This window comes from Notechis scutatus, chromosome 1, assembly GCF_049901735.1.
Source record: "Notechis scutatus isolate UNSWTSFEM ecotype Mainland chromosome 1, rNotScu1.2, whole genome shotgun sequence".
NCBI classification, from domain to species: domain Eukaryota; kingdom Metazoa; phylum Chordata; class Lepidosauria; order Squamata; family Elapidae; genus Notechis; species Notechis scutatus.
The window spans coordinates 185,346,883-185,363,186 of record NC_142009.1 but is presented as its reverse complement, the minus strand read 5'-3'; the positions used below and the strand labels follow the sequence as shown (position 1 = coordinate 185,363,186).

Here is a 16,304-nt window from a genome sequence, read left to right as displayed (position 1 = left end):
TGAAGAGGGGGGAGACTGCCTGTAGGGTTGAGGAGAGCCTCATCTCTCCTCTCCAGCTGGCCATTACTCCCTTTCCCGAAGGCGGTTGCAGCGGTGGTCAGAAATGGCCACTACAAAGAAGAACTCGACCCACTTCCTATTTTTGAATTAGGTTATTCTCCAAGCTTCCAACAATGAGCAGAGAAGAGAACAGCCCTACTAATTTTGTTTGGGAAACAAGAGAAGCCATGGTTGCGCACACTGCAATACATCATAACACAACATAACTCTATAGCACAACATGGTGGATACAGTTGCCCGAGTGATCATCAGTGCAGCACTCTAAGACTAATGAGGGATGTGGAACTGAGTGGTCACGGAAAAATCACTTGCTAGAGCAGAGATGCTAAACGGCACAGTTGTATTTTGGCTCCTCAGCCATCAGCACAGCATCTAGCATTGCCAAAGCCAGAATGGGCTAAGCAAAATGGGGCTTTCATCACCCCCAAGAGTGACAAGTAGTTGTAAATGGCTGCTGGGATTGCAGCTGTATAATATGGATCCTGTGAGTATTGGCAGTTGTGCTCATGCATAATCCTCAAAAATCATACAAGTGACATCATCCATTTTATTTTTTTAAAAAGCTACCTCACAGTTGCAGAAGCAACAGGGGAAAAAATTAATACTTCCAAGGTTGACAGAGCGAGCAAGACACACCGCGGGCAAAACCCAGATGTCTTTTGTGATTTAAATTGTCTTTTAGAGCAGAACAGAATTAGCACGCTTGAGAGAGTGCTGCTCCTATTTTTTAAACATGGGTCTAGCACTTTTCCAGAAAAGTGTTGGATCCATGTTTGAAAGATAAAAATAGCACTTTAGGCACTAGGTACCAAAGTCTCCACAAAAGTCTGATGCGTAATCTCTCTTTCCAAATGGCCATTCTGGGCAGTGCTTCCCCTCTGTTCTGAAAATAGCTTTTGGCTTTGGAGGGAAGCATTCTTAATTTTTTCTTAAGCTCAGATCCAGAACTGAAGCAAACATCAGTCCATCTAACTACAAAAATGGACTGCTGCATTTTATAGCGAAATTCCACTTACATCCTTCACCTATCATATATATATATATATATAGGCCACCATGCCACAAATTCATTTATCATATGCCTCCCAAAATCCACTCTAGAGAATTTTCATGTCTTCAAAATGTATCTAGTAGCTAGCTAGATAGGAAGAATTGTGAATATTTCTAGCTGTAGTTTTAATTCCACTACAGTATATAAGATTGGGCAGAACACTCCATTCATAGGATACCTGAGTCCTTTAGTGAAGTCCACATTAGCAAATGGTAAATGATATTGGGAAAAGAATGAGTAGCCCCTCCTATTTTACCTTGTAGATGTAACTGATTGTGCCTTTAAGCCAGAGAGGTAATAAAGGTGAGTGTGTACGCCAGATGTGTTCTTTCAGCCACTGAGTAGCAATCATACTTTCAATTTATCTGGGATTCATGGATAAAGATTTCCACAGCATCAGCAAGCTTAGCAGTCCCCATTTTAGAAATTAAGTCTTGAAAAAGTGAGAAATTGATTTTGAAAGTCCCAACTGGAGTTAAAATTGGCATTCATCTTGTTCTTCAGAAAGGCAATTTCATAACAATTTTATAAATTAACAGTGACTGTGCAGCTGTCCTTGAAAAATGGTCAATTCAACTAGGGCAGAACATACCATAACTTCAAGGACTTCTCTTTTCCTACGTGCCTGTTTCGTGTGTGTGTGTATAAAATCATCAAAGCATTGCATTTATGGAAATAAGATTTGCTATAAATAGTATAGAACCAAATCATTTAGATTATACAGGCAAACAGAATGAAGTAACCTCTAGTTATAATTTTCTGTCCTTTATATGCAAACCAATAATTTCCCTTTGCCACATTTATAATCAAGCAAGGGAAATTGGAGAATGTGGCATACACTGCCACGGGTATATTGAAGGCTAAGACCCCTCTTGAAGTTTGCATACACCTCCAATTATCTTACTATAATATTATTCTTGGACAAGATATAAAAATATAGTAATGTAGGAGAAAGTCTCTGAAAGTCATACATATATGGTTCAAAAAGCCAATGCTATAAAGCATTAAAGAACAATACACATCTGCACAGTTAACCCTGATCTCTAGATGCAATCTAAGGATGTATAAAATTGCTGCCTTTACACAATTCTTCTTGATTCTCTGACCAGAAAGAACATTAAACATACAGCCCTGGTGCACAGTGGTTAGAATGCAGTATTGCAGGCTAACTCTTCCCACAGCTAGGAATTCGATTCTGACCAGCACAACATTGACTCAGCTTTCCATCCTTCCGAGATTGGTAAAATGAGGACCCAGATTGTTGGGGAAAATATGCTGACATTGTAAACCGCTCAGAGTGCAGTAAAGCACTATGAGCAGTATATATGTCTAAGTGCTATTGCTAGTAATTCCTTAATTTGGTTAACCTGAACTCATATTATAGGAATCTATTTATTCTATTATAAAATAGAATATCAATATCCTGCATTCTTAAATATGAAGGGTATCTACATAATATTCCAACTCTTTTGAGATGTAAATTAAGTGGGGAACTCCACAGCCCATAAATGTCCACTATTTGTTTTTACCTATATACACGTATATATTTGTACAATATTGCTTAAGTAATTCAGAAACAAAAATAACCATATTAATCTATAAGGAAAAATAAACAAAATCCATAGTTGGGCCTTTTTAGGACTGTGTTTAGATGAGGATATGAAGAAATGTTTAATTCCATTTGAATATTTTTTGGGAGAAAAAAAAACCCATGGAGAATAAAGGGGCATCAATCTAAACAAGAGTTTACAGTAAACAGTTGGTTTACAGTCAGGTGCAAGGTTATATTCACTTGGCCAGACTAAACCCACTTCCAGGCATCCTATTTAGAGTATTTATATAAACCACAGCTGACACACAGTTGAACATAGCTGATTCATGGCATTTGGGTGTAGTCGCTCATATTGAAATAGCTGATGGTAAGCAAGGTAATTCAACCTTTGTTACGCTAAATGGAACTTAGTCTGATGAAATGAGAATCTGGCCAATTTTTTATTTTGTAATGGAAAATTGGTTTCCATATTCATTTTTAAAAGATTAAATATACTGAGCCATAAATGGACCACAAATGGTTATAAAATATCATACAGTACTAAGATATTTTTATGGATCAATTTTGTTTCTCTTAAATGTCTATGGAGATTCTCAGTCATCCAGGTCATATTTGTCCCAAAGGTGCTTTTTCAAAAGGCAATTGGACTTCGTTTCTCTTTGAAGATGTTTTGCTTCTCAACCAAGAAGCTTCTTCAGTGCTGAGCTTCTCAGAGCTGAAGAAGCTTCTTGGATGAGAAGCAAAACATATTTAAAAAAAACCCAAGAAAGCTTATTTCTCCTACACTTATTGTAGACATTTGAAAGAACACACACACTGTGCATTAAGAGATAATATACTCTGTTTGATTTGAATTCTGTTTGAATTGAGATTTGTAACCCAAAATCTTTAATCCAGCATATTATTAAAGCTCAGCCAACTGTAGTTTTTTAAACAAATTATGCTTAGTAGGATGCATGTCCTGCTGAGAGTTTTCTCAATTTGTGGCAGGCACAAATCCATTCAATCAAGTATATGAAGGTAGTAGCCACTTTATATGTTCTGGCAACAAAGTTGTGGCTGGGTTCTTGTCTGACAATAGACAAGAAATGCTTTAATCTGTCATGATTAAAGAAAACTGCTATAGGAGTGGAACAGTACAAGCTGAAATGTTCAGAGTTGCAGATGTAAAAAAGGAAATGCAGTGACAAATCACTGCTTTAACTAACAAAAGCTTATCTAAGGTAAAAATCATACCATCCTTTTAATTAAATGAATATAATTAGATTCAGAAAAGAAGTAAACTAAAATATTCAGGGTTAATGTACTGCAAAAACTTCTATTTTTAAAAAAACATTTAAAATATGGCTTTGCAAAATTTGTTAAATATAATAGAGACCAAATATTGGAAATTCTCAAGCAAAAACCAGCAGTTGTTTAAAGCACTTCTTTAGTCTGAAAAGCTCCGGGAAATATTTTGCTTTGGAGGTCTTCAGGGGCAAGAAAGTTCTGCATTTCAAATGGAAAGTTAGTAGTTCCCAAAGAATAGTCTTTTCCTTCATGTGGATTGCCAGAGTTCCCGAGAAATGTTGAGAGATGCGCAAGTTGCAAACCAGGAAAAATGTATTCCAGAGTTGCAACTCGATTAACACATGGACAGCAGGGATTAAAATCCCTCATTAGTCATTTATAAAGTACAGATATTTTAAAATTGACTCTTAATTTTAATAAATATTAAAGGAATAATAATAAGCCTAATCATTTCCAATTAAAAATATTAGAGAGAAATCCAATTTTTAAAAAATTGAAAATAAGGGGCAGAGGAAATAGGAAATATTTTTAATGCTGTGACAAATACACTATGTTTGGACTGATTCTTCAAGAGACTCCTGCAAAATATTGAAAAAACAAAATAGTTTCCAAAATAGATGTGATATGTATGTGAATTTAAAACAAAAACCTGGGTGGGTTGAATAGCATAGAGTGCTAAAGATGTCAATTCTTGGATCTTTGTATCTTGAATTGATTTGTGTGACATTTGTTCCAGTTTCACAAAGACAGCTGAGTCAGTGTGTGGCAACAAAATCAAGCACTGAAATAGCATGAAGACAAATGGCTGGAACCCAAATGTTGTGATTCTGTGTGAAATACAAAATGTGTTTTGATTTGAGCCTATGCAAAAATGTTATTTCTGCCAAATTCGAAAGGCAGAATTGTTATTTCTGCCAAATTCAAAGGTTAGATTGTGCTTTGATCCGACAAGAGTAAAATATTAGTATTTATGTTCTGAACTTTTACACAACAAATTTGATAAATATATAAAATAAATAAACAGACTTCCAGAGTGAGATATAGGAGAAATTCTCATTGTGAAAGGGTAGGGGCAGAAGAAACCATGTTTACCCATTTCCCCAATTATCTTTCATATTTGTTTGAGCTTTTTCCAGATCTGTACTTGTTTTCAATAAATGACGCTGGCCTGGTCTTGGGGGGGATTCCACATCTGGAAAGTGAATCTGCAAATATCCCACTTGAGAATAGAGGAAAGGAGGAAGGGACAAAATTCCCATCTCTTTTTCCATACAGACCTTTGTTCATGACCCAATTCAGTGGCTTTAAAAGAATGAAAACAATTCAAAGGCTGAGAAAGAAAAGGGAACAAAAATTTGAGGAGTGCAAATTTGTATTTACAGTTGATATATTTTTATAGTCATCTATTTCAAATGTAGCTTTTGTTGTGTTATCCTCAATGATATTTAAAATATATAGAGATTGGCAGTACCTTTTCCAATTAACAAGCTGTATTAAAAGGCAAGTTTTTGTGAGCTGCAGCTTACCTCATTGGATGCATAAACCGCATTCTGTGAGTCTAATAAAATGAACTGCAATTCAAAAACACCTTTTGTAATATTTTTTTTTAAATGGAAAAGATGCTACCAAATTCCTATAGATTAATCAGGCTCTATTCCTACAGTGCCCTAAATTATACAGTTCACCCATATGTTCCTTTACTAACAAGTATTCATGGAAATTATTAAAGAGTAGTGTTATTTACATGGCTAATTGAAAGCAAGTTTTGCATTGCTTTTACATATTTTGATTTTGATTCAACATTCATAAGCATTTTAAAATGATTTGTGATACAGAGATTTGATGACAGTACTGCTCACATCAGACCCTGAATGGCAATAGTTTAAAAATACCAACTATAGTTCTTACCAGAATTATATATTTTTCAGCAGGGGTGAAAAAATACTCATGCTCTGACTAGATTTTTAAAGAAATAATCTTTTATGATTAAATCATCAACATCCAGCAATCATGCTACATGAGTTTTTATTCAGCTTTTATAATGACTTTTTTCTGCAACGGCCTCCTGCAACACTCTGCCAGCGAAAATGGAGCTTGAGGGGGCCACACACAGCCCTCATGAGCTCTGTTTTCACTGGCAGAGGCCCACGGGCCAGACCTTCACTGTTTCCACGTCAGTCCTGCGGGCCAGTTCTAAGCACTCAGCAGGCTGGATTCGGCCCCAAGGCCTTGAGTTGGCCCCCCGATCTAGAGTACATGATTAATCAGTCTTGTCCACATATGGCATGTTATCGTGTCATTTGGGTCAAAAAGTCAAGGATCATGCTTATTCAGGGATGTACTTATCTCAAGTATATATGGCACTGAATGTGACCAATATACCATGATGGATATTGGTAAATATTTCATTTTAAAAAACTGACCATTTTTCATTGTCAGACTTAAAAGACTGCCCTTTTGGTCTGCAATTCACACCAAAAAAAAACTCCCACTAACCCACAAATGTTATTTCCGAAATGAAACTTTAATATATGCTGAAATCTAAAATTCAAAAATGAAAAGGAAGGAATGTTTAGCATTTCCAGATAACACAAATAAAATTTAAAGAATAAATATTTACAGCATACTAATATGCCAGTGAAAGCAATATTTAACTGTTTTACTGGACTTTGATTCCTCTTGGATTCAAAGTCTTTTAAGCAGCAGCTTAGCGAAAAGCTCCAACAATTAACAGTGATTCGAAGAGTCATTGCTCTTTGGAAATATTTTGTACAAAGGGTTTCTCTTTAAAAAATGTGTAGCAAGTTGTAAAAAGACAGTTCAAATGGCAAGGCGGTATTGAAAACTCTCCTTAATTTATTTGTGCCTGGATGGGGAAGCATTTCTATGCCTTCTCCTGCTTTCGTCTTTCCTTATCTCTTTAGACTGGTTTGAATATTGGCTGTTTTCCTCAAACTCTCTGGGGCTGGGATAATGGTGAGGCCTCTCTCTGGACTTAGATCTGTCCTTCTCTCTGTGGAGCTTGCTGTCCCTTTTATGGTGCCTGTCCCTCTCTTCATCGTCAGAAAAATAAGGTCTTCCTTCTTTTCTCTTTTTAGAATGGCTGGTTTTGCTGTCTAAAAGTACATTTTTTTCTTGGTTCCTCTCCTTTCCACTCCGGGAATTATTTCTATCATTGGAATAATCTCTATCATAAGATGCTTCGTCTTTTCTACTGGAGCTTTTGTCAGCATTCCTCTCTGAGTTCCTTGAAGCACCATTTTCCCTCTTGGGCCACCTCCGTTCTTTTTCCTTTTCAAGTTTCTTCTTCTTATTCCCTTGTTTTCTCTGGGTACCTTTATCTGAATTTTTCTTCTTTTGAGACTTTTTCTTATCTGAAAGAAAACAAAACAAAACAAGACTTTCACTCTAAGATTACATTTTTAATTTGTCAAACCATGTTGCTTGTATTCAAAACTCCCAAGATAGGATAGGAAAGAAAAGTCTGATTAATTACTCTAAAGAAATGGAGAATACCAGAGAGAAACAGATGTGATATCTCACCGACATAATCTGAAATGTTTCTGCTCACCCTGGGAGGCTATATGAGCCATTTCATGGCATGAATTATTATCAGAAGCTTTTCTGTTTACTTCCCAGGATATGCACACCATCTGCATTTCTCTCAGAAATGCCAACTTTCATTTCATTATTATTGATTTTGAAATTTGACATTTGTGTGTGTAAAATTCAGAAATTACGAAATATGAACAATGGACCCCAACATCTATAACACCATTCAATTCAATTAAAACCTTGCCATTTTAGTACCATCTGTGTTTTGATTTTCTTCTAAGATGCAGGTATGCCAAAAAAAAAAATCTATTTAACATGAACAACAAATAATCCTGTCATACCTTCACAATTTTGTTTTGTTTCCAGTCTCCAGCCCAACTACATGGCTCCACATCCATAGCTTAAGACAACTGTTTAATGCAAGTGGCCTTTTACCCAGGAAAAATTACATATAAAACATTTCTATGCTATAGGGTGCTGTAAATTTATTATTATTTTTTTGCAAAAGATTAACACCTTACACTATAAACAATGTTTTATATGAAAGCAAGAAAGCCTACCAGGCAATTCCTCATTAAGGGAATAATGAATGCACAGAGCTCTTTTTTAATACTAATACTAATTTTAATACCAATATAGACATGCAAGTTCTAAACTGAGTTTAAAAAATGAGCTATATAAGTATTGGGTTCACGATGGCAATTGGGACCAGGACTGCCATTGTTAAGTGAGGGGTGCAACTTCATGTAACAGTATCACTTAGCACCAATGATCCCAACAGTCCTTTGGCCATCATAGTCCCAAGATGCACGACTTGTTAACTAGGAACAGCAGGAGTCCCAGGTAAGGAGGGCACAGTGCCATAGGGAGGTACAGGAGGTGGAGGGGGCTGGGAGAGGTCTTAGGAGGCCTGGTGCAGGTCATGCTAGAATGGAGGCTGGGGGAAAGAGGGTGCCATGCGGGGCAACTGAAGGGAGACCAGAGAAGCATGGGACAGCACATGTAGAGGACAGGCAGAGGAAGCAAGGGAGGTTGAGGGAAGCAGGCAATGGGGCTGCCAGAGTGTAGAGAGGCTGGGGGAAGCGGGGAACGGCTTGGACAAGCAAAGGAGGTCAGGTGAATTAAAATATAGGACATCCTTGACTTACGACCATTCGTTCAGTGACTGTTCAAAGTTAAAGCAGCACTGGTGAACGAATGAATGGTGGCTATGACCAATCCTTGGACGTTCAGACATCCCAGAATCTCCTCGGCTATGTGATCAACCTTCACTTGGCAGGGAAGGCTAAACGATGCTGGGCTAAGTCTCCCACCCCTGTACATCTTCCTCAAGCAGTAAATACTGTGCAAGCCACTTACTCTACCTCATGCACCCTCCTTGAACCCTTGCCACAACTCCCTTGTGCACCCCCTTGCAACCCTTCCAGACCTGCACCCTTGTGCACCTGCTTATGCAATCCTCCCTGAAGTGTGCCACTTACAACTCCCCTCACACACCCTCTCCAATCTGTACTGTGCCCTCCCTTACATCCACGCATACTCTCTCTGACCTGGGCTGCCTGTGCAACCCCTCATATCCTCATGTACACTCCCTGACTCATACAATGCCTCATGCACTTTCTCCATGATCTGCACCATCCCTCACATACATATTCACTTTCCCTGACCCACATCATGCCTCTTGCGTACTTTTTCACACCTTGCACTCTTCATAACCCACACCCTTTTGCACACTCCCTTATATCCTCCCTGACCTGCATTGCACCTCTTGTGAATCCCCCACACCTTTCCTGACCAGTGCCATGCCTTTCCCCATACAGTTTGGTCATGGGAAACTAGCAGGAAGTTACCTAGTTTTAACAACTAGGGATTTGGTTAACAACAGGAACAGGGATTGCCATTGTAAATTGAGGACTATCTGTAATTTTTGCCCTTAACCTCAATCATATAGCTAATTCACTTGAAAGGCTTTTTCAGTGTAGAAACTCATCCTGGGCTATCAGCTGCTCCCACAATTAACTGCAGATATGCTTCATGTAATTGAATATGCTAAAGATCTTGGGAGAAGAAGCAAAGAAATGCTGCCTAGGGAATGATCAAATAAAGAGACAGCATAGCCTGCAGTTGCATAGTGGGCAAAACAAGAGGCTCAGAAGGGACCCTCCCTAGTTTCTCAGGCAATAAAGGAAGGTTTTTTTTGGGGGGGGGGATAGTCTTTTCAAACTTACAAGAATCTATCAATATAGCTTTACAATAAAATAAAACTATCTCATCTACTCGTGATTCTATCTGGTTTACCAGGCAAGGTCGACACTCTGAAATGGTCTACTAGTAAAGTAACAATTTCTTTTTTTTTAAAATATGTATGTATGTATGTATGTATGTATGTATGTATGTATTAAACATAAAATGGAAAACTCAGGTAATAAATCTTTGCAAAGCAGGATAATATGTAATAAAATGCAAAATAGGCTGTATTGCACTGGGCTTCATTACATTAATCTAAGAATAACTATTAATATTTTTTACAGAGCCACATATATATGCCAGAAAGAACTGCATATCCTATCTTTAATTAACAAGAGAGGCAAATAAAATAAAGCTTTTCTATTTTAGCAATGCCTGAGGGGCTTCACCATGGTGTGTTCATTGTGCATACTTTAGCAGATTTGTATCTCAACACAAAATAGCTTAACATGTTGAATATACTTCTTTTGCATAATCCCAAAGTATGTTATTACTTTTGTGTGTGAGAGAGAGAATTTTTAAAGAAGATGAAAAATAAGTGAATTTCATACTGCAGTAAATCTGCAAATGTGGGAACAAAATCAAGAGAATGGATCCTACCAGAATTCTCTCCAGCTAACTATTTTTTTAAAAAGTATAGTAAGGTTGTAATTGCAACAAATACTTACAGATAGTCCTCAAGTTACAATGAGCAATGAGCTCACTAAGCAATAAGGTCATAAAGCACAATCTCACATGATCGCAATCTCACATGATCGCAGTCCCAGTTGCTGTCACTAACGGTTGACTTCACAGGTTGTTAGACAAGGATCTTATGTGACTGCAACTTCCAACTGGCTTCCCCATTGACTCTGCTTATGGGAAGCCAATAGGAATATTGGAAAACATGATCATTGGGGAGACATTAAAGTGGCTAGAACTCAAGAGAACCAGTTGTAAGTACTACTTGTTTAGCACCATTGTTTCAACAACTGCTGAAAACATAGTTGTAACTTGAAGACCACTTGTATTTTTGGTTGGTGATAAACCCAAATGAATCGACTCAACGACTTACTGTAATATGTGTAGATTCTATTATATGGGCAAATTAGCTACTTCATGTTGTCAATGTGATATCAATCTTCACTTTCCCCTCCCTGCCTTTGTGGGTGTTTTTTTTTTTTTTTTTAAGAAAGGGAATGTTTTTTCAAGACATTTTGCTTCCATATGCATTTCATACTTTAAAATTAAAAAGCTGATATGTGAAAACTCATAATCCTTTAACCGAGGTGAGGGTGATAGAACAGGCTTTAAAGAGGTAGTCTGGCTAATCTCATTCCATAGTTCCAGAATATTAAACCATTTCATGGAATAACATTTCTACCTAAACCCGTCTTGACGTTTCTTAAAAGATTTATATGTACCATCCATTACATTTTTAGTCAGGCAATACCTCCAAGCAAAAAAAGCCAGTCTGCATGAACAAATGGCCTATTGCTAAAACAAACTGATGGATTGAAGACAGAACTTTACCTGAGTCACTGCTGTCCGTACTGTCGGAAGTGGATTTACTCCCACTAGAGGATCCTGACGTCTCACTGCTGCTAGAATCTTCATCAGAATCAGATGTACCTGATTCTGAAGATGAATCAGATGACTCCACATCTTGCTTCTGCGTCATTATTATTTTGGGTGCATTTTTCAGGTGCTCCCGTAGTTCGTCGCTATTTAAACAAATTTAACAAAATAGAAAATATATAATAACAGCTTAGTGCTTGTTGTGTTGTACCCTGTCTGGTATTTCTAAATTTAGCCTTTAAAAAAAATCTCACTGAATTGATAGGGAATTACTTTACTGATCACTGTCAATCCAACTCCATCCAGAATTAAATTTCTTGTTGAGATTGTGGACTGAATGCCAACATGTAAATTGGCTTGGGTGATACTTTCTCCGCAGGCTCATGTTTGGTGATAACGCATCTCTACCTAATACTGATAACACAACTCTGGATCAGCACTGTGTTTTTTTCCCTGTATTTTAGTCTTTGAGGACTTTGACACTTCAGTATTTTTGCCATTAAATTTTAGAGTAACATTAGTACTGGCTCAGGAATAAAACCTGCAGAAAATTGCAATTCCTCCATGCTTCTAGTATGATATTGAGCACTGAAAAAAAAACACAAGATAAACATTCAATGATAAAAAGTTGCCCACATTAGTAAGAATGTTTAAGCAGAACCAACACATGAAGACCAACATAAAACGTTGAATTGTCAGATTTGTCACAATATTGATCTCACAGAGCTATGCAAAGATGGGTTCCAAATTATAGGCCTTGCTTGTGCATTTGTCTCCCATGGATAATCTGGGGACATCAGAAGCAAAGTTTGAATATATTTTCACTCCCTAGCATACAGTATATATGGTCAGATCCAAAATCTCTCTCTCTATATATTATCTGCTCCTATTATGTGACAGATTCAAAGGAACTACTTAAATATGCATGTACATAGATAAATTAAAATGTTTTTTCCTTACGTCAGTCCTCCAAGGCCAATTGAAGTGAAGAAATTGATTGCAAATCTAGTATTTCTTGGATTATCTCGTGGTAATAATCCTTCAAAGAACGGTTGTAGGGTTCTGTTAAAAATCAAACATAGCAATCATTCCTAAGATTGAGAATTTCAAATGTTGCACACAAACATATTTTGATCCCAGTTTAGAAATATTTAAAACAATCAGCTTACCAAATTTTTTGGAGTGTAAGGCACGCTTTTTCCACCCCCAAAAGTGAGTGGAAATGTCTGCGTATCTTATACCTCAAATGTTGCTGAAGCCTTGCCCATCCGCTGCCCTCCCACCCTTTGGCCTCTGCCTCCCAGCAATTTGCTTCCTTGCAGCAAACAGCCTGTTTCACAAGTAGCTGATTGTCGGTTGGATTGGCCTCCCGACAATAAGCTGTTTTAGGCTGCAATTGCCATTGCCGCCTCCATGCCCTCCACATCCCATTTTTGGTCTCCGTGTGCCATTTTCAGCCTCAGTGCGCCCCATTTTCCGCCCGTTCTGATCCCCGCCGCCCAGAACTGGCCGAAAATGGGGCACACGGAGGACGAAAACAGGGTGCGTGGAGGCTGAAAACAGATGCGGTCACCAAAAATGGGGTGCGCGAAGGCAGCAATAGGCTATGGCAACCTAAAACAGCTGATTGTCAGAAGGCCAATTCAACCAACAATCAGCTGCTTGTGCTAATCAGGCTATGCTGAACTGAAACTGGCTGTTTGCTGCAAGGAGGGAAATTGCTGGGAGGCACAGGCAGACTTTTTCCCCCTTGTTTTCCTCCCCAAAAGCTAGGTGCGTCTTATACTTTGGAGCATCTTATACTCTGAAAAATACAGTAATTCACACAAGATTTGCAACTATAGAAATCTGTACTGTACTAAATTAAAAATTCCTCACTGGGCAGACAAGATGAGAAAGTGATATTTTTCAATAAATATACAGTCTACTGGGAACATGCATTCCAAAGGAATACAAAGATTTTTTTTAAATTCAGTACATAAAGATCTAAAACAACTAGTGAGGAAAAGTATGGCCCTAGGAAGGAAAGGTGCTGCTACACAAGAATTGCAACTGTCATTCAATAAGGAAACAAAAGGATTAATGGTAATGAATGGAGATGGCAGATGGTGCTTGAAACAGAATATGAGACATGAAGGGAAAAGTGGGAACAACCCTTTAATATATCAAAGGGGGAAGTCAGGAGAGAAGCAAAAGTCACTTTTTTTTTTTTACTGGAATCTATATTATACAGGTTGAGTTACTCTTACTACCACAGTATTACATCATAGCAGATGACATTTACTTTTATGTAGCTCAAGGTTTCTCAACTTCAGAAACATTAAGATGTGTGGACTTCAATGCCTAAAAATTCCCCCAGCTAGCATGCTGGCTGGGAGAATCCTGGGGATTGAAGTCCATATATCTTAAAGCTGATAAAGTGGGAAACATTGCCTTTGCCGGTCTCAATAAAGATAAGCAGGTTTAATACTTGGATAGGAGAACATGAGAAATTTCAAAAGGTGTTATACACAAACTGAAAGTTGAAAACAAATCCCACAAGAAGGCAACTTCAAACTCTTTTCACTTTGTAATCAAAGAAAACAACATGAATATATCCATGTAAATTATTATGACTTTAAGGGAGATTTTACCTTTTATTAAAAAATATTAACTCCCTCTGAGAACTGTGTGTTACTTATTAACTTCAATGTTTACAAATCTGACAAAAATATAAACAGTCATAAACAAGGTATTAGAAAAAATAATTTATAATATGATTTGTTACTTACTCATCTTTCAACCTTGCATTAAGATTAGGAAGTCCCATATATTCACTAAGCTCTTGGAAGAATATTTTAACAAAAATCCTACTGGATGATGTTGTCGTTTCTTCACTTAGAGATATGCATTCAAGAACCTACAAATAGAAAGGATAACTAAATGCCAAACATTATTTTCCTCTTTAAAATAAACTAATTTTCCTTTGTTCCGTAATGCATTTTGATAGTCCCTGAATGGTAGCATATTCCTTGCGATAAATATTTGCTAATGGAATGGCCATCTTACAAAAACACATTCATATTATCAATTAAGCCAAGCCTGGATTCTGAACAAACAAACTATCTCAATTTTTCCTAAATTCAAGAAATCCTCTCTTTCAAAGCACCCACGTCCCTTGCCAGACTGAAAGTCAATTTGATTCTTCACTCTCAACATGTGTTTGAACTAATCCCATTTACATCTGTAGGTTCAAAAAAAGAAAACCCATTATCAAAAACCCAATGCATAGTAGAAGGCTACAAATGTTGGCTACATACACTCCATGGAAGCGAATCTGTGTATAAAAGATGAGCAAACATCTTGGCAACGTTCCTCAACTTGTTTGTTTCCAACCGATGAATGGTATCATACTGCTCTTTGAAAATGGCTTCAAATGACTCCATGTACTCTTTTTTCAACATACAGAAGCGCTAAGTATAAAATAAAAACACAGGGAAGAAAATCGAATGAGGAAAAAAAAACCACTGATTTCAGCAGGGTGCTAGGAGTAAATAGACCAAGAAAATTAAAAAGGAAAACCACAGGCGGTCCTGGACTTCTGACCATAATGGAGCCTGCTCATTGCTGTCCTAAGTCATGACAGTTGTAAAGTGGGTCACTCACAGGATTGACTTGATTTTATGGGCTTTTTTTTGCTGCAGCCATTAAGCGAATTGCTGCAGTTAAGTGAGTCTGTGGTCCTGACAAACACCACAGTCAATAAGCCAACTCATTGTTTGTTAGGGGCCTTTTTGCCCCAAACTAGAAGAAAATGCTGGTTTTCGGGGAAAATAGCAACAACATTTAGACTTATATACCGATCCATGGTGCTTTATGGCTCTTCTCTGAGCAGTTTGCAGAGTCAGCATATTGCCCCTAGCAATCTGAGTCCTCATTTTACTGACCTCGGAAGGACGGAAGGCTGAGTCAACCTTGAGCCGGTAGGATCGAACTTCTGGCAGTGGGCAGAGTTAACCTGCAATACTGCATTCTAAACACTGCGTCACCAGGACTAGGTTGTAAAATGCTGTCACATAACCATGGGACGATGCAAACAGTTGTGGACAGGATGCTGAGAGCCCCAAAAGCGGTCATATGACTGTGTGAAGGATGGGAGGGCTGGCCATCAGAACACTGGAACAGAATCGTAAGTACTTTGGGGGGGTGGGTCCCTCGTTACTTTGAATAGTCATTAAGTGACCAGTCATTAAGTGAAGGATTACCATATTGGTTTCTTTTCCAATACTAAGTTTGGTTTTAAAGACAACTAAACATAAAAAGAAGACAATTTAACTAACAGTTAGCTGGAGAATTTTGGGAGCAGTGAGGACATTCCAGTGATCTTCCAGCCATCATTTTCTTTGCCTTCCCTTTCTCCTTCTTTCAACATTGCCAGGCAAAGGAACTTTCCTAGGCCATCATCCCTGCACATCCCCACATATCTGAGTTTTGGCTTGCTGACTATCACCCCAAGGAAACAATCAGCATTTGGTTTTGGACGGATCTTTTCCCCCACTCTCTTCAAATGGACAATTAGATGATGTCTATCTTCTTTCTCTCACCCTACCTCAGTGTTCAGCTTTCACAGATATACAGGTAGTCCTCAACTGACAATCAGAATTGAGCCCAAAATGTATGTTGTTAAGTGAATTTGTCCCATTTTACAACTTTTCTTGCCATAAGTGTTAAGTGAATCACGGCAATTATTAAATTAGTAACATGGTGGTTAAAGGAATCTGGTCTCTCCATTGACTTTGCTTATCAGAAGGTCCTGAAACACTGCAACCGTCATAAATAAAAGCCAGTTGTCAAGCATCTGAATGTAGATCACGTGACCATGGGGATGCTGCAATGGTCATAAGTGTGAAAAATGGTCATAAGTCACTATTTTCAGTGCCATTGGGCAGTTTGTGCGGTCACTACATGAACGGTTGTAAGTCGAGGACGACCTGTATATTACCACTGAAAAGA

The 16,304-nt window shown here is 37.8% G+C and overlaps 1 protein-coding gene across 2 annotated transcripts in view; it reads right to left on the bottom strand.

Annotated features, from left to right (window-relative positions):
* Positions 1-6,458: 6,458 nt before the first annotated feature.
* Positions 6,459-16,304, bottom strand: part of CWC22 (CWC22 spliceosome associated protein) — a 45,494-nt gene continuing 35,648 nt past the window's right edge. For both annotated transcript variants that reach the window (XM_026668052.2, XM_087949648.1), the window contains exons 16-20: positions 14,612-14,764; positions 14,084-14,211; positions 12,273-12,374; positions 11,268-11,458; positions 6,459-7,327 (exon numbers count right to left, since the gene is read on the bottom strand). In XM_026668052.2, coding sequence (XP_026523837.2) covers positions 6,810-7,327; positions 11,268-11,458; positions 12,273-12,374; positions 14,084-14,211; positions 14,612-14,764 — 1,092 coding nt within the window. In that variant the 3' untranslated portion in view covers positions 6,459-6,809. The remainder of the gene's footprint in view (positions 7,328-11,267; positions 11,459-12,272; positions 12,375-14,083; positions 14,212-14,611; positions 14,765-16,304) is intronic.